The sequence below is a fragment of the Euprymna scolopes genome, chromosome 15 (genome assembly GCF_053919585.1).
Source record: "Euprymna scolopes isolate OS-2025 chromosome 15, ASM5391958v1, whole genome shotgun sequence".
NCBI lineage: Eukaryota > Metazoa > Mollusca > Cephalopoda > Sepiida > Sepiolidae > Euprymna > Euprymna scolopes.
In genome coordinates this window covers 116,985,720-117,011,372 of record NC_136496.1, presented here as the reverse complement: position 1 = coordinate 117,011,372, position 25,653 = coordinate 116,985,720, and the positions used below count along the sequence as shown (strand labels likewise).

The 25,653-nt window shown below is 35.3% G+C and overlaps 1 protein-coding gene across 2 annotated transcripts in view; it reads left to right on the top strand.

The window, feature by feature from the left end:
- Positions 1-25,101, top strand: part of LOC145294087 (kelch-like protein 3) — a 102,030-nt gene extending 76,929 nt beyond the window's left edge. For both annotated transcript variants that reach the window (XM_080141147.1, XM_080141148.1), the window contains exons 6-12: positions 1,896-2,162; positions 6,346-6,463; positions 9,764-9,961; positions 12,904-13,005; positions 14,560-14,688; positions 19,409-19,549; positions 24,532-25,101. In XM_080141147.1, coding sequence (XP_079997273.1) covers positions 1,896-2,162; positions 6,346-6,463; positions 9,764-9,961; positions 12,904-13,005; positions 14,560-14,688; positions 19,409-19,549; positions 24,532-24,707 — 1,131 coding nt within the window. In that variant the 3' untranslated portion in view covers positions 24,708-25,101. The remainder of the gene's footprint in view (positions 1-1,895; positions 2,163-6,345; positions 6,464-9,763; positions 9,962-12,903; positions 13,006-14,559; positions 14,689-19,408; positions 19,550-24,531) is intronic.
- The last annotated feature ends 552 nt before the right edge of the window (positions 25,102-25,653 follow it).

Genomic DNA, 25,653 nt, shown 5'->3' with positions numbered 1-25,653 from the left:
TGATTCAACGACTGAAGTTAAGAAGCTTCTTTAGCCATGTCGAACCCTTAACAACATCTCAAGAAAAGACCAGACTAAAGCTGTAGACCAGATCGCTAAAGAATACCCTCCTTTCCTACTGACATGGATATTTCCCTTTCTAAGGGTCTCCCTTTCGGTTCAGAAGCACCTTGGTTCCAGTGGAAAACATTCGTTTGAGAAAAGTAATGGTACAGTCAAAAGTTGGTATGACCAGATAGGGTTACAAAACTGACCTAATCATCTGTGAAAGGTGGAGTGAAGGGCCACGATGCAACACCAACGGGTGCAGCTTGAAAAATTTTGTAGAATACAACAATAATGCAAAAGATTGCACAAAAAATGTGTGAAACGCAGCGTGTCTTTGAGGCATTCCTCAAAGACACGCTAAGAAGATGAAGAAAAATTGCACTGATCAAAGTTAGTTCTCTCATAAAATAAAACGAGTAAAATAAAATGAGCAATGTGTAGGTTATAAAAACAAAAAAAAAACTTTCCATCTTGCCAGACGTCGACCCATGACTGAGCTAAAAAACTTTTAAAAAATAGCAAAAATTAAAAACTTTAACTAGATAAACTAATGTTTTTAAAATCAAATGTCGATTGGTAAATATTGAAAAATTACATTAACAATAAACGGATGAAAGCTGATATTGGTGAAGACAAAAAACGATACGTACTCAAGATGTCAGCTCCAAAAAGAAAAGGATGGATGAAAACGGAACTGACGTCACAATCACGTGACGTGCGTGAATTCAGGGGAGGAGGCAAAGTGTCGGCATTGGCCGTGTCATTCTCTCTCTCTCCTTGCAATATCGGCTGCTGTTTTTTATGTTTGCAACAGCCTCACTAAATTTTGGCATTTTTAGGCAGTTTTTTCACCAGCAATGACAGGTACGTTTGGTTTTTTGTTTGCACTTTAATTATTTATACGTTAGAAATTTTTGTCTTATTTAGTTTGCACTGAAATTCATTAAAACATTTCCCTTATAACTAATAGTATTATTATTGTTGTTCTTTTCTTTAGTTCAACAAAAAGAAGCCAAGTACGTCCAAGGATGGAGTACTGCTGCCACATCTGGGCAGGAGCTGCTAAAAACAGTCTATCCTTCCTTGACAGAGTTCAAAACAGACTTCATGGCTTGGTGGGGGATGACCTTTTCTCTTCCCTGCAAGCTCTCTTCCACAGAAGAGACGTTGTGAGCCTGTCTCTGCTTTATCGTTATTTCCATGGCAAGTGCTCGTCTGAGCTCCATTCACTGGTCCGCCCTCGCCAATCTTTCACGAAAAATACCCGACTAGCTGAAACCACTGTCAATAATTTTCCCCACTCTTTATCCGTGTCTAAATCAAAACGTAGATTCCATGAACAAAGCTTCTTTCTTAGAACTGGACGGCTGTGGAACTCTCTGCCGCTTGCCTGTTCCCCCCCCCCCGGAATTCAACTTGGATGTCTTCAAGTCCAACACAAACAAATTCCTGATGAACCGCCCCCTTAAGTAATGACACCTTATCAAATCCCCAATACTAACTATTACTACGATACTATCCCAGTGATTACTGTACACACAATAACCCTTATCCCTGAGTGGCTCCTGGACCTTGATAAGTGGTGATCCCCCCCCCCTGTAAAAAAAAAAAAAGTCAAACTTTATACTAGTTGACCTAATCACTATTGACATAATATGCAATTAGTGTTGACCAATAAATCCAGAGGTTCCTCCAGGGGAAAGTGTTGACCAATGAATCCGGAGGACCCTCCTGATGGACGTGTTGATAAATGTCTTACCGTTCTCATATATAGATAGATAATTACAATTTCTGAATGTTACATCTTCTTTCAAAGTTATAAAATATTTAATTTCTTTTCTCTTCAGGTTTTTGAAGCCGTACTTTCTTGGATTGAACATGATGTACTCAACCGTCAACACAACATTGCCGAACTGATGGAACACGTTCGGCTGCCATTAATGTCGCGGGAATTCCTCGTCCAGCGTGTAGAATCGGAACCAATGATAAAATCTAATAATCAATGTAAAGATCTTTTGATAGAAGCCATGAAATACCATTTACTAAAAGCAGAACAGAAAATACTTTTTAAAACTCCAAGAACATTACCAAGAACTCCAATTGGATTACCAAAGGTTGGTTTGAACTTTTATTCAGGGGGGGGGGCTCCATATAAATATATGCATATGAAAGGAGTTGCTTGAAGGCTATGATAATGCAGTCTTGTAGGTGTACACTGTTGAGTATGAGATAAAAAGTAAAAGAGTAATAATGACAATATAGAATGATTTCAATAATTTTCGATTGTAAAATATTTATTTACCAACATCATGTGTCGTACGAAGATGGTAATTTGTGTAAAGTTCCCAAATTTTCGAGGTATAACCTCTTCGTCAATGAAAGAAAAAGAAAGATGCGTACAATCACTCAGTAGAGGTTTTCATGTTTTTGCATATTTGCTATGGCTTTCAGATGCTGAAATATTAGTTCACATCTGACCACTAAAGTTAAGTACTGTTGAACCTGATTAGTATTTAACTGGGTGACCATTTATGAATATAAAATAGGATATGTCTGGAAGTGTCTTTGAAGTCACTGTCATTTGAAAGAAAAATAAGTATTATTGATATATCTTTCTTTGTATAATCATAACACAGGACATTCACTTAAGGTTAACACAAAGGTTTATTTGCAAAGAGGATACAAGGCGAGAGTAAGTCTCTTTCGGTGTCTTGGAACTCTGATTCCCCGGAGGACTATTTCTGAATTGTCTGTATATTATTGTATGGAGGGGGGTGCTAGGTCATTCCATTATAACAATTATAAACCAGTATATGTGTATTAATGGAGAGGTGGGTGGGAGGAGGATTAGTAATTCTGGCTACACTTCTTCAGAACATTTTTACATGTAAATATTCTCCAAAATCAAGCAAAAAAAAAAAAAAGACAATGAGACCTTATATATTTATATACAGATTGAAAATTTATATAAATAATGGGCTAGTCATAATCAAATATTGATTTGTCAGATGCAATCTTATTTAGGTCTCACTTCGAGAATCCAACTGACTTATTTTTATATATAAAATGTATAGTTTGCCTTACATCATCTTCAAACTATGTATTGATATTTTCTGAGTATGCTAATGAATATTTATTTGTATATAAATTTAATGTAAAATGATCCTCCAATTTCAGACTACTGTAGCTTTCTTAGGTCAGATTAGATTTGAGAATCCCTTAACTCTCCTCCAGGGTTGTGGGGCACTGCATGATTTCAAGCAGCATGTTTTGGGCAAGAATAGCCTGGTGGCACTCACCCTCTCTGGGCTTCAGATAACGTGGGTGATTAATTCCAGAATATAAAAATATAAAAAAACAAACCTGCAGGAAGTTAAATTAAATACTAATTGGCTACTGTTCTATTTTTGCTAGTTTTTGGACAGTTTCATAAATAATCACAAAAGAAAAACCAGCAACAAAAAAGTAGAATCTCATTTAAGAGGGGATGGATCTGATGATTTCTCTGAGGGTGTTAATCTACAATAATACCAAAACGTTTTTTTTTTCTTTGTGTGTGTGTTTATACAAACCAGCCTCATAAGTGCAAATATAGTGTACAAAATTAAACTCAATTTCTTGTTATTTTTATTTATTTTTTTGTTAAATCAGTTTATTTATAACATAGTTTACTTTTTTTTTATTTCTCTTTTTGTTTTTTACTTTAACATAGTTTGAGGAGAAAAAAAAATCTAAGTAATTTAGGTGACTATAATAAGAATTAACTAAAAGTGTAATACGACGTCATTTCGCATTTCATATGTATTTGCATACACGTGTCTGCGCTCTGTTACATGTCATTTAACCAAGTAATAATTAATGGCAGATCAGCAAAATACAAGAAAACTGATTTTTACCTTTTAATTAAAATTCTATTTGATAATTTTTCCAAATTTTTGGTGAAGTTATTTATTTAGAAAATGAGATATCCTTCTAGACATAAGCATTTTTTGTTCCCCATCCTGAGTTACACTTACTGGGGGTAACTTTTGCTATCTTCAGGAGGCAAGTAAATAGACTTAACAAATAAACAATTGTAAAAGGAGTTGTGTTTGAAGGCTCTATCAATGCGGTTTGTAGGAAACACTGAACACGAGTTAGCACATAAAAGAGTAATGATAATATTAGAAGGAATTTTCAATAAGTTTCAATTATATTATGTTTATTTGCCAACATAATATGTTATATATAATGGTAGGTGTAGATGTCCCTAATTTTCAAGAGTAGTATCTCTTTTTCAGGGGGGGGGGAAATAAAAATAAACATGTATAACTGTTCAGCGAGGCTTTTCCTTTATCTGTTTTATTTATTTAAAATATTATTCATAGTGCTTTCAAACACAACTCTTTTTACACTGCACACAATGCTTCAAGCAAACTACATCTTTCTCAAACAAACAATTGTTTTTTTAAACAATTGTTTGTTTTTTGTTATTAGATTCAAGTCAGAAATTTTCACTAATTTCCAAGACTATCGTTGATGTTAAAGTGTATCCATCCCTAATCTAGCCTATTTCTTCTCACGTTGAATAAATCAAACATTTTTCTACTTTTTTTTTTCTCTATTTTTTTCAGCTTATTTTTAAATTACAATTATGTGAATGCTAACAACAGCTGATATGTGTCATATTTGTAATATTTGTTTTAAAAGTACACACCATCTTTTCTGTGCTCAGTCAGTAGAAGAAAAATCCTTTTTAGATTGAGTCAGTTGTAATTTTTGTCTCGATCCATAATACCTCATTTTGTCGAGCTGCATTTTTTTTTCATATTTAAAAACCAACCCCTGCCTTTGTGAGGAAACAAATAAACAGAGACAACCACTTAGCCTACTACCTAAAATATATTATTCGGAAAGAAATCCTCTTTTCTATAATAAAAATCAATGATGGGTGTTTTTTGTTCTTTAGGTTATCAGAAATGATAATTTATACATAAAAAAACTAAATTACTGATTTTTATAGGAATATTTTAGTAATATATCTAGATAAATAGTGCGAACACTGGTGAATCACTTAGTTTTTGATAGTGTAAATTAGTTTTAAGTAAAGAAATGATGACTTAATGACAGTTTTGGTTGTTTTAAGTACAAACGCACATAATTTCCATGATAAAACAACTTGATGCTTATAGGGACACAGTTTAAACTTCCAGTTAAACAGGTGAAAATCACAGTTCCAGAAAAATTAACAGAGAAAACTATTTGATAAACTTATGTATCAGGCAAAAATAAATATCTACACCAAAAATTAAAAAAATTGTGTACACTTATGATTAAAAATAAAAATTAGTTTTATCGTATTTTGACGATCTACTATTGATAAGAGTAGAAATCCCATAAAACAAAGGGAGATAAGTTAGCCTGTCATTTAACCATGTATAATGAATCACAAATGGACAAAATAAGAAAAATTTGTTAGTATGTGTGTGTGTTTGTATGTCTGCCAAAAACTTTCAACACACGCAATGTACACTGACAAAATTTGTATCATTAGAAAGATCAATCTCTCAGAGACAAATATCCAAAAATTTGCCAAAAACATTAATTCTTTGGCCATCAACTGGGCTGCTTTTGTAAGGAGGGGTTACTTTTTGCATCAACATTTTTGCCAGTCATTCATACCTAACGATCTCAATGTATGTTTAAAAGACGTTATTTTGAAAGCCGTGACATCACAAGTGTGCCGTGGGTTGACTCGGCTAACATGTTTGCTTTTTCACCTCCTTTTCCTCTTTCATGTTACAGGTTCAAGCCTGGCTACTGCAGCAAATTTTTTTTTTTTTTTTTTTTTTTTTTTTGTACTCGCTGCTATTTTGATTGAAACATTTTTTATTTTTTATGGCTGGGTTTCTCAATAGCCTTACTATACCACCTCTCGGCACCCGGGCAATGCTGGGTAGCTATGCTAGTTACAAATAAAAATCAGTTTTATCCTATTTTGCCGATTTGCTATTGATAAAAGCAGAAATCCTGTAAATCAAGGGGAGATAAATCAGTTTGTCATTTAACCAAGTAATAATGAATGGCAGATCAGTAAAATATGATAAAACCGATTTTTATTTTTAATTAAAATTTTACTCAATAATTTTTCCAAATTTTTGGTGAAGATATTTATTGTTGTATACGTAAGTATATCAGAGTTTTTACTTGGAATGCGATTTCCACCTTCAATATTTTATGAGCACCATAAATTTATTTTATTATTCATCACTATAAATGGATCATGAGAAGCCATTTTATATTTATATTTTTTTTTAGCTTTTACTTGTGTTTGGAGGACAAGCCCCGAAGGCCATTAAAAGTGTAGAATGTTATGATTTCAAGGAAGAACGATGGTTCCAATTAGCAGAAATGCCTTTACGTCGTTGCCGATGTGGTAAGAGAACTTTTTTATTTTATGAACTTGGAGAATACCTGTCCCAGGACAAGTATAATTAATTCTCTAAACAGAACAGTTTTGCATCATTTTTGCTAAAAAATAGAGTTCAAATCGTAACAGGGGAGGTAATTATTTTCTGAAAAATCTTAGGCCAATTTAGGAAAATTCAATTTTCGCTAATTGTCTGTTCCATTAATAATTAATTTTCTACCTTATCGTTTTTTTTAAATTTTTTGGATATGTTCATTACTGTGACATGACAGTTAAGTAGATACTATTGGTTTCAGTTTAAATTCAATATTTAAATTTTTTAATTTTGCTCTAATAACAAATAAGCAAAAGTTATAAAAAGATATTCATTCTATTTTATAATATTTTAAACTGAGTTATGTTTCATTTGAACATTTTGAATAATTATTTATTTTAAAATTATTCTGAAATATTGAATTTATTTGTAAACTAAAATAAAAATTTATTTTGAGATATTGTTGCTGATATAGTAAATTAAAAAAGAAAAATTAAATTTAATAAATGTTTTGGTAAGTAAAGTTTTCTGTTGTGTTAAAGGGTAGAACGATAAAATTGTTACCCTAGAAAAGACGACATGATTCCATTTCCATTTGATGAACACTGTTTTTTTTTTTTGTTGCAAATCATCTACTAGTTGGCCAGTTGTGTACAAATCCCAATAGGAGCTTTCTATCATGTCTGAAAGTGACACAATGTTCAACGAATGAGATCAGAGATGCGCCACTGTACAACTCATGCTCTCTACTGATCCAAGTTATGACAACAGGGCCATTGCCAGCACCCTCAAAATGCATCGCTGGATTGCCATGAATAACAAGGATGTGCTCAGGGTGTTGAAAACCACGGTCACGTTTATGGTCTTTGGTGTGGTTTCAAGATGTTTCACCTAACATCTTCAAAGTCTGAAAGTCAACACCGAAGTGTACCTGAATATGCTGAAGAGTGTAGTGATCCCTTGGTGCAATCATGTGACTGCTGGCAGAACTTGGTGCTGCCCCACAAATCCAAAGAGACCCAAGCTTGGCTTCAGGAGGAGTGCTACAACTTTATACCCTTTTCACACTGTCCCCCACTCCCCTGACCTGAATCCGCTGGACTACTTCATTTGGTCATATGTTGAAAACATCACCAACATGACCTCCCAAAGCCAGTCTGATCGCCGCCTAGCTCCTGCCGGTGCTTGTAGAAAAGATATGCTCCCAATTCCAAACCTTTATTGAGGCGGTGATTGAAGCTAAAGGTGGCTACATTGAATAGATGTCAGGTCTACTACATAATCAAGTTACCTAAATTGATTTTTTCAATAAACGTTTTCAAATAAAGCTATAGTGTTTTTTTTTTGTTTTTTTTTTTTAGGGCGACGACTTAATCATTCCACCCTGTATATCATTGCTTTACTGAACTTGTTTTGAATTACCAGAAAAGTTTGTTTTGAAAAAATGATTAAAATTTGGATTGTCCTCCTCTTTTCCTTATTAGAATTCTTCCAAAAATGAAAACAAAAAAAATACTTCTACTTAATTAAAGTGCACTCGTGCCAAGAATTACCAGAGAAGAAATCCTAATGTCTACATTTGTTTATCGTCTGGCATCACCAAAAGACAGAACTAAAAACTTAAATCGTCTCAAAACTGAAACAAGACATAAATTTACAGACTGCAATGGAAGAATAGGAACAGCGATTAAACCATAAACATCAGGATTCTTGTATCGCAGCGGTTGTATTTTGAAATGTTGGAACAGTGTGTAGGCAACGTGAGGATAACGTCAAGGGTGTGAATTCCATATAGAAACGTTGATTTAATTGGAATAAAATAAAATACGGATCAAGTACGCTTGAAAGCCAAATCATAACGTAATATTAGGAAAACAAACAAATATTTTACTTGCTTAAAATTTATAATATAAATATATTTCAGAGCTAAACTCCATCTTCAGTATGTTCCGCTGAGATACAACGTGCGGCTCTTTACTTTTCTTTCTTCAACTTTACGTGGAAAGAAAGAAAAAGAAAACATACTGAAGATGTAGTATAGCTCCGAAATATATTTATGTTATCAATTTCAAACAAAATATTTGTTTATTTTCCTAATATTACGTTGTGATTTGGCTTTCAAGCGCACTTGATGCATATTTTATTATATTCAGATTAAATGAACGTTTTTATATGGAATTCACACCCTTAACATTTATTATTTGTTATTCTCAACTGATATCCAACATAACAAAGACATAATCAAGCTTCTCTCTTTTCATCAGCAATGCTCCAATCCTCACTTCGTCCAAATTGAAATGAATCTCTCTCTGCTTTGACAAGTTTCTAAGACTGATCTTTATGCTAGATCTCAATTGGAAAACTTGCATCAAATATGTTGCTAAGGACACTGAAAAAAACAGTTGGATCTTTCTATCGCTCCAGAAAGTATCTCACTCAGGAGACAATCAGCTATTTATTGAAGAGTCTAATACATTCTAATGTGGAGTATTTTTGCCACATATGGGGAGGTGCCACTTTGCATACTCTTTCCTGCCTTGACAGAATATAAGACCAAGTTTGAAATGTTCTTTTCTCTTTGCTATAACCTCTTTCTCACACACGAGACATTACTAGTCTTTCTCTGCTCTATTGTTATTTTAACGGTAGGTGTTCAACTAAGCTCCAATCTATGGTTCTCTTCTCCTGTGAAAGCCATCAAAAAATATTTACAGCATGAACTCTAGCTACAACCACTCCAACCTATTATCCCCCCAATGCTGTAAAACATAACTTGTTTAGCTACAACCACTGAAAATAATTTTCTTTTCTTCCTCTGTGTACCTAAAACGAAACAAAAATTCCATGAGCAAAGTTTCTTTCCAGGAACTGCGCACCTGTGGAACACAATACCATGGGGCTGCTTGCTGGCTGACTATAGCTTTGTCATTTTCAAGTCTAATGTTAACAAATTCCTGTTGAGCCATCCTCTTAAATAATCTTATTTCTGAATAGTCATCAACCATTGTTACCAATTCCTACATTGTTGTTTCACTGTTCTGATAAACTCATTAACCTTTATCCTCGGGTGGTCTTTAGGCCTTGATAAATGGTAATATTATATAAAAAAAAAAGATAAGGATAAAAATATCTAAATTATGTATTTCAGCATTATAGGGATGAGGGAAAAAGGAAAGACTCAAATCCAGTGATGTTTGTTTGCATTTTTTTTAATTAGTTTTTGTTTTATTAAAAAAAATAAAACTTTGGTTTTCTGTTTGACTTTCATGCAGGTGTTGCTGTGATAAATGGTCAGGTTTTTGTTGTCGGAGGATTCAGTGGATCGTTGCGTGTTCGGACGGTGGATGCTTATAATCCGGTTAAAGACACATGGGTATCGTGTCCGAGTATGAAGGCTCGCAGAAGCACGTTAGGAGTGGCATTGCTCAATGACCTTATTTATGCCGTCGGAGGTTTCGATGGATCTTCAGGTTTGTTTTTTAACCCCCCCCCCCTTTTTTTTTTTTTTGCAACATATTTTAACGTTATTACTTGCCATGAGGTGGACAGAAATATGGCATTCATGTTTGTTTGTTAATAAAATTACACAAAAAATAATGTACTAATTTTCACAAAATTTTGAATAGTGGGCAATGTAACTGATTTTGAGTTAAGAACAGTGTGTAGTACCTGTTGTGATGCTGTACTTCATCTTTTCTTTCTTTGGTCAGTGAGGGATGGGTCTATTTTAATTTTTGTTCCAATCTAGAGAGCTCCTTGTTTTTTTTTGGGGGGGGGGCTAGATTTTCATTGTATTAAAAACCGACTTTGTGTTTAACTCTGTCCTTGTGGAGAGGTAAGTAAATAGGGGCACCAAAGAGTCATGGTAATTGTCAAATTCTTCATATGCTGAAATTAGAATATCATGTAATAAAAAATAGTATGCAGAATATGAACCACGATATCATTGGCATATTCTGAGCAGATTACGTAAACCACTGGAGGGTGCCAAATGAAAAAAAAAATTTATTTACTTAAGACGATATTATTTAGAAAGCCATTCTTAACAGGGGGATGGAGAAGGGGCCTTTTAACTATACTGTATTTTCACCTAACGCTTTAATAAACTAAAGATATCGTTTGCAATTTCATTGGATAAGTGTTTTAGTACCTTCCATCAGTTTATGTAACCTGCCTGTAATATTCCTATGATAAAACTGTCCATATTTTACATAAGTACCTGAAAAATGAAAGTATGGATATCCCGGCCCTTGCCTGAATGGAAGAAACAAAAACTTTTGGAGAAGAAAATTTATTAGATGAAAGGAGGAAGTGCACTGCATTGTGGGAAGATAAAAATGAAAGATGATAATCCTAGCACACATATACTCAGTGTATTTTTATGGTGTTGTCCAGGAGTCTTCCTTTTATTGTCATTTCAATTATTGACTACCCTTAATTTCTTCTAAGAAAATATTTATACTTTCTCCACATCTGAATTCTAATCCATCTCTTATATTATTTCGCACTTCTTACACATAAATTGGTTATCATCTCTCACTTCTAAAGTAATTCGATTGCACTTTTTGCATACCAAATGCTTACAAATACCACAATGAACTGAATTGCACCCAGCTTCCTTTGTAACATTGCTGTAACACTTTAATTTAGTAATTCATAAAAATAAAACTGTAAAGAAATAAATAAAAATCCAGGTCAGCATTATTTCCTTTTTTTTAGAAAAGTTTTTATTACTGTTACTCTCCCGTCTCGACACGACTTAAAAAAAAAGCTCTCACTGCCACATGTCCATCTAACTTGGTTCTGTTTCTCTTTCTTCCGACCACATGCTGACCACAGGTGGCCCATTCTCATCTTTGATTTTACATGTCCATTTTCTTTGGCGTACACTTTGCTTCTCTGCCCAGGTGGTGTCCTTTTCTTTCCTTTTTCTTCTCTTGCAAGCTTGCACACACTTTCTAATTTGCATATGTCTTTTTTCCGGCTACTGCTGCTAATATCCTCACTAGCCAAGGCCTTATATTTTTCCACATGCTCATACACGCTCTTTCCACAAACTGAGCAACTTCCTGCTTTCTGGCGGCTTTCCAACACTATGATTATTGATCATCACTTTGCTCTTGGTGACGTTTACTTTAAGACATTCTATAGCATTTCTCCAAGTCTTTAATTCATTAAGTAGACTTTCCATTGTTTCACAAGCAAGTATTAAGTCATTAGCATACACCATCTCTTCTGGACAACCTATACAAAATTCCTTAGACAATGCTTCTAAGACACAAATTAACAGTAACAGACTTTGTATAGAACCCTGATATATTCCTATTTTAACATTAAAACTGTCACTGAATATGCTGCTAAATCTATCACAACTTATAGCATTACTTTACATTGCTGGAGTAACCTTCACTAACCACTAGTTTGCCATTAGTTTACACAAAACTCACCAGATAACATCTTTTTGCACTTTGTCAAAAGCTTCTTCAGATCCACAATGTTTTTGTTTTGTTTTATGATATATTAACCACTTTTGGGTCATTTAATGCTGAAACATTAATTGTAATGTGTTAGATGTTGCTTAATTGTTTTTAGTCTTTCTTGTATAATCTTTTGTTATATTTTGTTGTATATTTTAATCTCTTTCAGGAATTCAGTAATTTTTTCTGGATCAATTTTGTTAAATATCTCCCTTAGACTATTCTCCTGGTAGTGCTTCATTTGGGTGCATTTAAAGTCCATGCAGCCCGTCAGTATATGATGTACTGTGTAGGACTCCTGACACCTTATGCAAATAGGCACCTTCTTCTCTTTTTAGTAGATGTGAGTGAGTGACATGAGTGTGAACTATTCATAGTTTAGTCATTACTATCTCTTTCTACATTAATGCTTGATGATCTTGTAGCTTTATTCACAGTCTTTCTTTGGTGCTACCAAATCAGGCTTCTTAGAGATATTGGCTTCCTGGCTTATGCACCAAACATTAATATTATCACTTTTATTTTCTTCCCCCTTTGCAAAACTCAATCGTGTTCTGCAAAGTCAAAAACAAAAAAAAAATTTTCTCTACAAAACAACCAAACTAAACACTGTGAATAAATATTTGAAGATATAAACAATTTGAAACATAACTTTTACCAAAACAGCTGAATCCAAAAAGGGTTGATATGCCGTAAAACAAAACGATGAAATAATCTCATACCATTTGTTTTTTCTAAATTCTTAAAACTGATATTATTGCTGAAACTTGCAAGATCTTCTGAGTTGCACGAAAACACATTCACATAATTTTTTGTTTTCTTCGTCATTTTGAAAACACTTCTCACGAACAAAATCCATATTTATCTTTGCAATCTGTTTAGTTATCCTGAATAACTTGACTGTTTTGGTATAAAAAATTATTATTTATCCTCAGGATTAGACAGTGTAGAATGCTATGATGTAAAGACAGACATGTGGCGAACTATAGCCTCTATGAGCATCAGACGAAGCAGTGTAGGAGTTGGTGTTGTTGCAGGTAAGTAAAAAAAAATTTCAATCTGATATTTTAAAATTTATTCAATCAAAGCACAACGAATATCTTTTTTACATGTATTGACAATTATTATTAGAAATTTATACATGTGTGTATGTAAGTATTATTTGTGTAACAACCTCAGGAACCATAACATACCATATATATATATATATATATATATATATATATATATATATATATATATATATATATATATATATATATAGTATTATTTGAAACTTGTTAAAATTTTGCAAATTATGATTTAGAACATTTGCACACAAAGAATACAAGATAATTATTTCCTTATTCCATGGAATTACAAAAACCTCTCTCTCTCACATATATATATATATATATACAAATTTCCAAAATTTTTTTCAAGTTTACAAATTGAATAATTCTCTAAACTTAAAGCAAGTATAATTATTTATAGAAAGCAAGTATAAATATTTATAGGACAATCCTAACCAGATAAAAAAAAAAACCCTCAATATTTGGGATAGAGCAAAGATGGAAGAAATTTAATTTAAACTCTGTAAATTAGATTTGAAATGGAACATGTACATCAAGTCTGTTGCCCGAGTCGCTGGGAAAATGGTAGGATCCTTCTACCACTCCAGAAGATATCTCACTACTGATGCAATTCTCTATCTGTATAAAAGCCAAGTATGTCAAAAGATGGAGTACTGCTGCCACATCTAGACTGGAGCTGCTAAAAACAGCCTATCCTGCCTTGACAGAGTACAAAATAGACGTCATGGCTTAGTGGAGGATGCCTTTTTCTCTTTCCCACAGAAGAGATGTTGCGATAATATTGAAAGCACTATCAAATACTTGAAGCGAAAAATATCAAAATTAAGGAAAAACATTGGATAGCCAACTGATGTTTTCCATTATCAACAACTCTGCTAGAAACATTTGTAAAAGAAATCTTTCGTGCCAGTCCATAACTCGTACCTTCTCCTCACCTGAAAAATCAAAGATAAAAAAAAATATTTATAATATACATATGTGACGGAAATAAAATATTGTACACCAAAAATCATGTAGATTAAGTAGTTTAATTTTTATGAAGAAAATCATTTTTAAGCAATTAATTTGAATTCATAGCCTCTCCTCATGTTAAGAATGGCTTTCTAAAATCTCACTAAAGTTTTATTTGGAATTATCTCCCTTGTCCTACAAAATGGTGTTGGCAGATCGTTGCTTATAGTTTAGCCATAAAATTTGATCAATTTATGTGGTTTTCTTTTTGTCACAGACATCACTATTTTTCTTTAGGTATTTTGGAGTTTCCATGGAGTGGGGGGGGGGAGGCAGGTATATACTTGCATCAAACTTTTTGTTCTGAAATTATAAAATGGTTTAATTTTGAATTTAATACTTTATTTCTTCTAAGCTCTGTTGTATCTTCTAAAATATTGAGCTTTATTTTTGTATTTGGAAACTGATTCCTATTCGAATAATCGATCTGAATTATATAAAATTTGCTTTTCATATTTATACCTTCTCTGCTTTTATTACTGTGTTGACCCTTTTTTACTTTTGTAGGTCTGTTGTATGCAGTGGGTGGCTATGATGGCTGTTCTCGACAGTGCTTAAGTACGGTTGAGTGTCATGATGCAGAGACAAATACGTGGCGCCCTGTTGCAGAAATGTCTTGCAGGCGTAGTGGTGCAGGTATTGCTTTCATATATTATTTGAATTATTTGGACTACTGTTTTTTCATGTTGAGTGTTATTTGCACAACATTTCAGCTGACGTAACATCCGATCTTGAGATGTCTCTTGTCAAACTCTGCAATCTTTCTGTCTAACTCTTACATCTGCATAAAATTTTCAACGGAACATTAATTTAATTCATGAGAGTATGATGCTCTCATTCGATCAGCTATGACTGGATAGGAGTTTTAAGTAATTAGCAATTGTAGGCAATACTAAGAATAAAAGCTTCTGGGTTTGACCTTTACTCCTGATCTGAAATGGAACACTTACATCAAATCTGTTGCCAGGGATACTGGGAAAATGGTGGGATCCTTCTACCACTCCAGAAGATATCTCACTACTGATGCAATTCTCTATCTGTATAAAAGCCAAGTACGTCCGAGGATGGAGTACTGCTGCCACATCTGAGCAGGAGCTGGTAAAAACAGCCTATCCTGCCTTGACAGAGTACAAAATAGACTTCGTGGCTTAGTGGGGGATGCCCTTTTCTCTTCCCTGCAACCTCTCTCCCACAGAAGAGATGTTGTGAGCCTGTCTCTGTTTTATCGTTATTTCCATGGCAAGTGCTCGTCTGAGCTCCAATCTCTCTTCCACCCTCACCAATCTTTCACGATAAACACCCGTCTGGCTGAAACTACTGTCAATAATTTTCCCCACTCTTTATCTGTGCCTAAATCCAAACATAGATTCTATGAGCAGAGCTTCTTTCTCAGACAAATCTGACAAATCGCCCCCTTAAGTAAGACACTCTATCAAAACCCCCAATACTAATGATTACTACAATACTACCTCATTGATTACTGTACACGCAATAACCCTTATCCTTGAGTGGCCTCCGGGCCTTGATAAGTGGTGACCCCCATGTAAAAAAAAAAAAAGAAGATTTTGAATTACCTATGACTTCTACTTGTTCTCATTTGGTCATGGCTGACCAAATGAGAACATGTTATCCCCGTGCATTAGATGAAGAGTTCTGTTTGAAACTCTGTGCAGATTTTCAGAGCTTGATAAAAAGATTCCCGCGTTTGACAAGATACACTTGAAGATGTCGGAAGTTACATCAACCAAAATGTTGAAGGAATAATACTGACGATGAGAATAGCATTTGGAATAATACTAATCATCTAATATAAAAATCTAAAAACATGAAAAACATAAATTATAATCCATTTAATAAAAAAGTCATTCACTGTTTGAAACACTCAATAATAAATTAAGATTTAATGGTTAAAAAGACCAGATGAGTGTGAAATTGTTTTTAATGAATATTATTTATTAGAAATAAAATTGAATTTTTTTTTTTTTCCTTCCAAATTTTTGAATAGTAAAATATTCATCTTCAGGAAATTGGACAGTTTTTTTTGTTTTGTTTTGTTTGTTTGTTTTCTTTTTCTCTCTCTTATATGAAACTGGTATGGGTACCTGGCATTGCTGAGATGTGGAGAGGTGGTATAGTAAGGCTATTGAGACCACCCCCTGTCAGCTCTAAAAAAAAAAAAAAAAACTTCAATCAAAATAGCAGCGAGTACTCATGCAAGCCCCCCCCCAAAAAAAGGAATTAGCCACAGTAGACAGGAAAGAAAAAAAAGATAGGTGAAAAAAAGCAAACACGTTAGCTGTCTCGCCCACAGTGCATTATAATGCCACAAGCCTTCAAAATAACGCATTTTAAATATACATTGAGATCGCTAGGCATGAATGACTTGCGAAAATGTTGATGCAAAAACTGACCTCTCCTTGCAAAAAACAGCCCAGTTGGCCAGCACAGAATTAATCTTTTTGGTCAATTTTTACATATTTGTCATCCGAGAGATCGATCTTTCTAACGATACCAATCTTGTCAATGTTTATTGCCTGTGTTGAAAGTTTTCGGCACAAACATGACTTGAGATGTTTGGAGTGAAATCAAAATATTTGTTTGTCTGATTACAAGATTTTTTTTCTAACCTAAAATCTTAATATAATCTATTTGTCGTATTGTGAAAGGAAAAATGCGACTTTATTGTATGACGATAAACATTTAGTGTTCTTTCTATTCTTTAGCAAATCATTGAGAAAATCTATGCAAAGTTGAAAACTAAGCATTGTAAATGTTCTAGATGGCGAAATGAAACAGCATAAATAAGGAGCAAGTGATAAGAGAGGTAGTGAAAGGGATGAACGATGTAAATAATTAAGAGTGAGAGAGGACGAGGGTATGAGGAGAGATGGAGAGCGTTGAGCTAAAGAAAAGAAAAATTAAAATGAAAAAATTGTTAAAAAAAAAAATGTCCTTTTGGTTGTTTGTTCCAGATCACCCTAAAATCTAGAGCCAAAACGGAAGAGCCATTGCTCAAAACAATGAGATATGATAAAAAGGCAGACTGGGAAGGCATCAGGGATCTCATTAGAGACGCCCCATGGCGAAATATCTTTTCACTTCCTGCTGAACAGTGCGCAAATAAGACCCATGAATGGTTCAAAACAGCAATTGAAGCACATGTCTCCACGCGGAAATTTTATAGCAAGCTCCACTCTCCCCAATAGTTTACTTCTAGTTGTGCATCTGCCATCGCGCAAAGGCAGCATGCGTACCACAGATTTAACTGACATAAGTCCAGTTCAAACAGACAGAAGTATATAGAAGCCAGAAGTAACTGTAAGAAAGGAGTAGCGACAGCTAAGAGAGAATTTACTGAAACCATCAAAAAACGCATTGAGGCACAGAAATTAGGAACCCGTGACTTCTGGAAAATCTACAACAGTGTAGTAAATAATGGGCAATCAACAATTCCTCCACTATCCAACAATCATGAGGTTGTTTGCTCAGCAACCGAGAAGGCTAACATGCTTGCCAGTCGGTTCGTCTCCAACTCCACACTAGACCCTGCTAACCACCCCCTACCTGACTTTCCTTTGTGGACAGACGCCACACTAGACGATCTGGAAATCACCCCTTCTCAGGTGCATGCCATTATAAAAAATCTTGACACTTCAAAAGCATGTGGACCTGATCTCATCCCGGCTGTGCTAATAAAAAAGTGCTCCCCGAAGTAGCTCCAATCCTCTCCAAACTTTACAACAAATGCCTTAAGGAATCTTGCTTTCCTGCCTGCTGGAAAACTGCTTCTGTGGTACCAGTATTCAAGAATTCTGGCGAAAGAACTGACCCAGCAAATTACCACCCCATTAGCCTCCTCCCACTTTTTGCCAAAATATTTGAGTCCATAATTAACCAATCTCTAGTCCATCACTTTACAGACGCTAAACTTCTAACCGACCAAAAATATGAATTTAGGTATCCCGTTCCACAGCAGACATTCTAACTGTAATCTCTGACCGTATATACCATTCACTTGACAAAGCAGGGAGGATAGAGCGGTAGCTCTAGATATATCTAAGGCTTTTGACAAGGTATGGCACGAAGGTCTTCTCAGGAAAATCAGATCATACGGTATCACTGGAAGAGTACTTAACATAATTAAATCCTTCTTAGATGAGAGAAAAATCCAGGTTGTCCTCGATGGCCATACATCTAAACAATATGATATAAATGCGGGAATGCCTCAGGAGTCTATTCTTGGACTTCTATTATTCCTAATATTCATAAATGACCTCCCTGACAAAATTGTCTATGAGATGGGTATATATGCTGATGACACCACACTCTATAACAGACATAACAGGAAAACAAATGAACACATATCTAAAGAAATGGCAGAAACACTAGAGAATGATCTCCAATCTGTAGTGGAATGGGGACAAAAATGGATGGTCACATTCAATGCTGCCAAGACTAAACTTGTTTCCTTCAATAACTACAAGAAACCTTCTCTACCACCAATAACAATGGCCAAAGACTCTTTATCTGAAAGCACATGTTTTAAACTCCTCGGCCTAACGTTCACAGGAAACATGAGTTGGAACAATTACATTGAGAGCATTGCCAGGATCGCTGTGAAAAAGGTAGGTTCTCTCTACCGTGCTAGAAAGCTACTGACCCCTGAAAGTCCTGTACCTCTATAAAGCCACCATTCGCCCATGTATGGAGTATTGTTGCCATATTTGGGCTGGTGCATCTGCTATTAGTCTCTCACTCCTAGACAAGGTTCAAAAGAGAATCGCCAACCTAATAGGTCCTGAACTATCATCCAAGCTTCAGCCTCTGTCCCATTGATGCAATGTAGCATCCCTCTGCCTGTTTTACAAGTACTTTAACGGTGTATGTTCCGACGAGCTGCAAGCACTTGTACCCCCTCTACGTAAATACCCCCGACAAACCCGACAAGCAGTAAAATCCCACCCCTTCACAGTAGAGATCCCTAGATGTAAGAGAGCCTTCTACTCCAGTAGTTTCTTCCCTAGAACCGCTAGACTTTGGAACTCCCTGCCAGGTTCCTGCTTCCCCAACTGTACTGACATGCAAAAGTTAAAGTGTAACGTGAACCGACATCTTGCTGCCCAACTCCCCACCTAGTACACCCCTGTAGCCTGGTTCCCTGATAGTAGCCCCCTACATCAAAGTGGCAATGTGCCTTGTTTGGAGTGAAAATGTAATTAAAAAAAAAAAAAGGGTACCTCAACTGTATTTGATCCAAACTATTCATAACAACAAATTTGACTTTCTAAAAATTGTCAGTCCAATTGATTTGCTTTCTCAAGTTCTCATGCTAGGTTTACTCTGATTATTGTTGTAGGTGTTGGTGTTTTAGATGGTCTTTTATATGCTGTTGGGGGTCATGATGGTCCATTAGTACGAAAAAGTGTGGAAGTATATAATCCAGAAAAAAATGTATGGTCACCAGTTTCACATATGCATTTATGTCGAAGAAATGCAGGTAAGTATTTATTTATTTATTTTTTTTTCATAATTTTTTCTTCTTTAGAAGGTGGATTAAGAAAGAAGAAAATGATGTCTTCAAGTTACATTTTTCATTTAAGTTTAAAAAAATATTTTTTTTACATGATACTAGTTCATCCCACCTAAATGTTTGAAGATAGACACTCCCGACTTCACTTGATTAAACATAGACCATCTCCAATTAAGTTGATTGGACATAAACCATCTCCAATTAACTTGCATACACCATCCACAATTAACTTGATTGGATATAGACCATCAATTAACTTGATTGGGCATAGACCATCTCTATTTAACTTGATTGGACATAGACCATCTCTATATAATCCTATAAACTTGACATAGACCATCTGCAATTAACTTGATTGGACCTAAACCATCTGCAATTAACTTGATTGAACCTAGACCATCTCTATTTAACTTGATTGGACATAGACCATCTCTATATAATCTATATCCAATCAAGTTATCTGTGGGTGGTCTAACTTGATTGGACCCTCTCCCTCCCCCGACTTACCTTTATTTGACATAGACGATCTCCAATTAACTTGATTGGACAAAGACCCTTCTTGCACACTTTAATAGAGATAAACCCTCCCCACATACCTTGAAAGAGATAAATTTATCTTGATAGAAATTGACCATTTCCAATTAACTTCAGTGAAAGATAGACCCTCCCCACTTAGATTGATAAATTCTCTCTACTAATGTTCATTTCATCCTACCCACTTACATTCATGTGAGATAAACTGTCCGTAGTTAGCTTGATCAGTGATTCAGCCTCCCAACTAATCTTGATGGAAGATTCACCCTCACTACATATGTTGATGGGAGATGGACACTCTCCACTAATATTGATTAGACATAGACCATCCAGACTTTCCATTGATCGGAGATTGACCATCTCCACTTACCTTGCAAGTGACATGTGACACAACTAAAATACACTTTTAAACTTTTGTGTCTAAGATTTCTTAAGCATGGACATACTTAACCACTGTGGGATGAGTCTTGGCTTCTGGACCTTATCTTTTTTACCAGGATTTACAAATGTATGTTATCTCCTTGTTCGTTAATGGTTCCTAAATATAGAAATCAAGAAAACAAAAGTATTTTTCTTTTTACATGTTATAATTTATTTGAAGCAGAAAGTAAACATTATTTTTACTACACTCTCACCTTCCCGACATTAGCTGGGATCAGTAAGATGTAGGATATTTACTCACTTTGATTGTAAGTCTTGCTCTAATCTTTTTCTCCAATCTTCTGTTGGTGGTTGATTTAATTCTGAAATCGTTTTTGACACCTTTCTCACTCGCTATACCTTAAAATAAAAACAATGCTTATACTTTCATTCTCATCTTGAACTTGAAATCATCAAAACAATCACAGTTGTATTCCAAACGTTACACCCACATCCCTCATCTACATCTGTTGACCATCTTGGGCAGACATTCTCAATCTTTCCTCCATCATTGATCTGTCAGCTTTATATATTTCTCTATTTACCCCCTACTCCCATAACAAAAATTATAGCCATCGTAAAGCGACAGAAAAACATTAAGGTCAAGATAAAATCGTTTTATACACAACAACAAAGTCAAATCCATATTGTACATATAAATCCACGTGTACACGTTTTTTAGACATGACACAATCTGAAAAAAAAAAATTATTTTTAAATTATCAAGGACTTCAATTATTTACCCCCAACTATAAAATTTTTTACCCCCTCTAGGAGTAAAGTTACCCCTAGTTGAGAATCTAGTAGCAGCTGGTAGCACAACACATAGCTTCCCTATATCTCATTCCCTATCACAGACGGTTATGTTTCCAACCCGTTTCCCTGACCAGCAAGAACACGCATCACTATTAAATCTGTTTCTGACCACAGTCCCCAATGATTGTGTTACGAATGCCCACAGCCCACTTGGGAATGCTGATCATGTAGTGATAATAGTTGAAATTGCACTAAACTCTAGAATCAAAACGGAAGAGCCATTATTCAAAACAACGAGATATTATAAAAAGGCCAACTGGGAAGGCATCAGGGATCTCATCAGAGACGCCCCATGGCGAAATATCTCCTCACTTCCTGCTGAACAGTGCGCACATGAGACCACTGAGTGGTTCAAAACAGCAATTGAAGCACATGTTCCCACGCGGAAGTTTTATAGAAAGCCCCACTGTCCCCAATGGTTTACTTCCACATGTGCAGCTGCCATCGAGCAAAGGCAGCATGCATACCACAGATTTCGTCTCCAACTCCACACTGGACCCTGCAAACTACCCCCTACCTGACTTTCCTTTGCGGAAAGACGCCACACTAGACGATCTGGAAATCACCCTGCTCAGGTGCATGCCATCATAAAAAATCTTGACACTTCAAGAGCATGTGGACCTGATCTCATCCCGGCTGCACTATTAAAAAAGTGCTCTTTACAACAAATGCCTTAAGGAATCTTGCTTTCTCTGCCTGCTGGAAAACTGCTTCTGTGGTACCAGTATTCAAGAATTCTGGCGAAAGAACTGACCCAGTAAATTACCGCCCCATTAGCCTCCTCCCACTTTTTGCCAAAATATTTGAGTCCATTATTAACCAATCTCTAGTCCATCACCTTACAGATGCTAAACTTCTGACCGACCAACAATACGGATTTAGGCAAGCCCGTTCCATGGCAGACATCCTAACTGTAATCTCTAAGCATATATACCATTCACTTGACAAAGCAGGGGATGGTAGAGCGGTAGCTCTAGATATATCTAAGGCTTTTGACAGGATATGGCACGAAGGTCTTCTCACGAAAATCAGATCATACGGTATCACTGAAAGAATACTTAACATAATTAAATCCTTCTTAGATAAGAGAAAAATCCAGGTTGTCATCGATGGTTGTACATCCAAACAATATGATATAGATGCTGGAATGCCCCAGGGGTCTATTCTTGGACCTCTATTATTCCTAATATTCATAAATGACCTCCCTGACAAAATTGTCTATGAGATGGGTATATATGCTAATGAAACCACTCTTTATAACTGACATGACAGGAAAACAAATGAACACATATCTAGAGAAATGGCAAAAACACTAGAGAATGATCTCCAATCTGTAGTGGAATGGGGACAAAAATGGATGGTCACATTCAATGCTGCCAAGACTAAACTTGTTTCCTTCAATAATTACAAGAAACCTTTTCTACCACCAATAGAAATGGCCAAAGCCTCTTTATCTGAAAGTGCATCTTTTAAACTCCTCGGCCGAACGTTCACAGGAAACATGAGTTGGGACAATTACATTGAGAGCATTGCCAGGATCGCTGCGAAAAAGGTAGGTTCTCTCTACCGTGATAGAAAGCTACTAACACCCGAAAGTATCCTGTACCTCTATAAGGCCACCATTCGCCCATGTATGGAGTATTGTTGTCATATTTGGGCTGGTGCATCTGCTATTAGTCTCTCACTCCTAGACAGGGTTCAAAAGAGAATCGCCAACCTAATAGGTCCTGAACTGTCATCTAAGCGTCAGCCTCTGTCCCATCGACATAATGTAGCATCCCTCTGCCTGTTCTACGAGTATTTCAATGGTGAATGCTCTGACGAACTGCAAACACTTTGCCCCCTCTACGTAAGTACCCCCGACAAACCCGACAAGCAGCAAAATCCCACCCCTTCACAGTTGAGATCCCGAGATGTAAGAGAGCCTTCTACTCCTGTAGTTTCTTCTCCAGAACAACTAGACTTTGGAACTCCCTGCCAGGTTCCTGCTTCCCCAACTGTACTGACATGCAGAAGTTCAAGTGTAACGTGAACCGACATCTTGCTGTCCAACTCCCCACATAGTATGTCTGTAGCTTATGTCCCTGATAGTAACCCCCTACATCAAAGTGGCAATGTGCCTTGTTTGGGGTGAAATTGCAATAAAAAAAAATCTTTTTGTATAATTTAAATTCTTCAGACTATTGTTGTCATCTTGAATGTTATTTTCACGTCTCGGGTATATCTTCTAACCTTCTTTAGGTATATCTTGTCAAACTCAAAAATCTGCAAGGACCCATGGCATAACAACAAAAGTAAAAAAGAATTCAGTTCTAACTGACACTCTTCTGGAGGTTGAAGGTTCAATCATTAGTGTTGGCAATACAATTGTATTTTTTCGGTCCCTCTCACTGAGAATTGAATCTTCAACCTTCAGGAAAATATCACTTTTATAATTGATTTTTCCAAGTACTAAAGGCACAATGGTTAGAGTATTTGGAAAAATCCGTTGTAAGAGTGATATTCTCCTGAAGGTTGAAGGTTCAATTCTCAGTGTGGGTGAGTGAAAAATACAATTGCAAATTACTTAGAACATCGTGGCTGATGGAACAAGAGCATGCTACCCCCGTGAAGTAAATAAAAGATTCTGTTTGAAATTCCATTCAAATTTCCAAGTTTGATAGGAACATTTCCAAGTTTGACACGATACATCTGAAGAAGGTTGGTGATTACATTGAAACGTTGTGAAAATAACACTGAAGGTGAGAAATAATTTTGAAATCCGATTTCAAGGTAAATTTTAAGTCAATGAAAACTAATATATTACCACTGATTGCGATGACTTATGATACCTGAAAGTTTTTCATTCAAACGCATCAGTTTAACATTCACAGGCAACATGAATTGGAACAAATACATTGAAGTCATAGCCAAGGTTGCTGCAAAGAAGGTGGGCTCTCTCTACCATGCTAGAAAGTTGCTTACACCTAACAGTATCCTATATCTTTACAAAGCCATCATTCATCTATGCAGAAGTTCAAGTGTAATGTAGACATCTCGCTGCTCAACTCCCTATATGGTGTTTCTGTAGATATGGTCCCAAATAGTGGCCCCTTAGGACTGTACCTTGTTTGGGGTGAATAAGATTTGTAAAAAGTATGTGTGCATGTATAAGTGAAATTTTTTTCTTTCTCTTTCAGGGGTGGTGACTAACGACGGACTTCTTTATGTGATTGGAGGAGATGATGGCTCTTCAAACCTTGGCTCGGTTGAATGTTATGACGTAAAAACTAATAAATGGACACTTCTGCCATCTTCTATGATGACTGGTCGTAGTTACGCCGGTGTGGCTGTAATCGACAAACCAATTATATAACAGTGACTTCCACACATTTAAAAATAGATCAGACTTTAAACATTTAGAAATATCAGTTCCGGCCATTATGCAAAGGTTGGAATTGTCATTTTGGAAATCTGAGTAAAAAAAAAGAAGAAAAAAAATATCCACAAATGCGTGTGGGAGGGTGGGAGGGGTATTTTCTGTTATTTGACTGGCTTCAAAAACAGCAGGCGGAGTTTGAAATATATTTTGCTTTTTTTGTCCTACCCCACAATCTTCATCCCATTCTTTTTTTATTTTTTTTTTATTTGTGCATATTTTCATTATTTTTTTTTAATTATTTGGTTCGTAATACCAGGAGCTGTGGTTTTTCTGTTATAGAAAAAAAAAACAAAAAAACTCAAAACAAAACATAAAAGATTGTAAAATATGAGTTGTTTTGTTTTTTATCTTCAAAGTTTTGTCTTTTTAAAAGAAAAAAAATAATAAATAAGATTGTTTTGTGAATATTTTATTAGCTTTTTTGGAGCATTCAGGGAGGATTGGCTGTGATTTCTGCACGCAGTGTTCAAATTCCATCAGAGATAGTCAGGGTGTCCCAAAAGAAGCTGACGGATATGATAAATATCCGCGACTCATGATGACTTTGCTAGGGTTACTCTAGATGCTCTGAAAAACGAAAAATATTAAAAATTACAGAAGTTATGAATTTTTTTATCCGTCAGCTTCTTTTTGAACACCCTATATATTACTTAGAAGAATACCCGTTCCAGGACGGGTAAAATTTATTCCTTAAACAATTTTGCACCACTTTTATGTCCCATTACAAAGATAGAAATCTACTAAACCTTATGTCTAGAATCCTTATTCCAGTTTTGATGAAAATCGATTGCATGATTTTAGAAAACTGTTTAATAAGCACATCATGACTATGGATCAATGTCAATGTAAATCTGAAAATTTGAATTTTCAAATCGAAGGT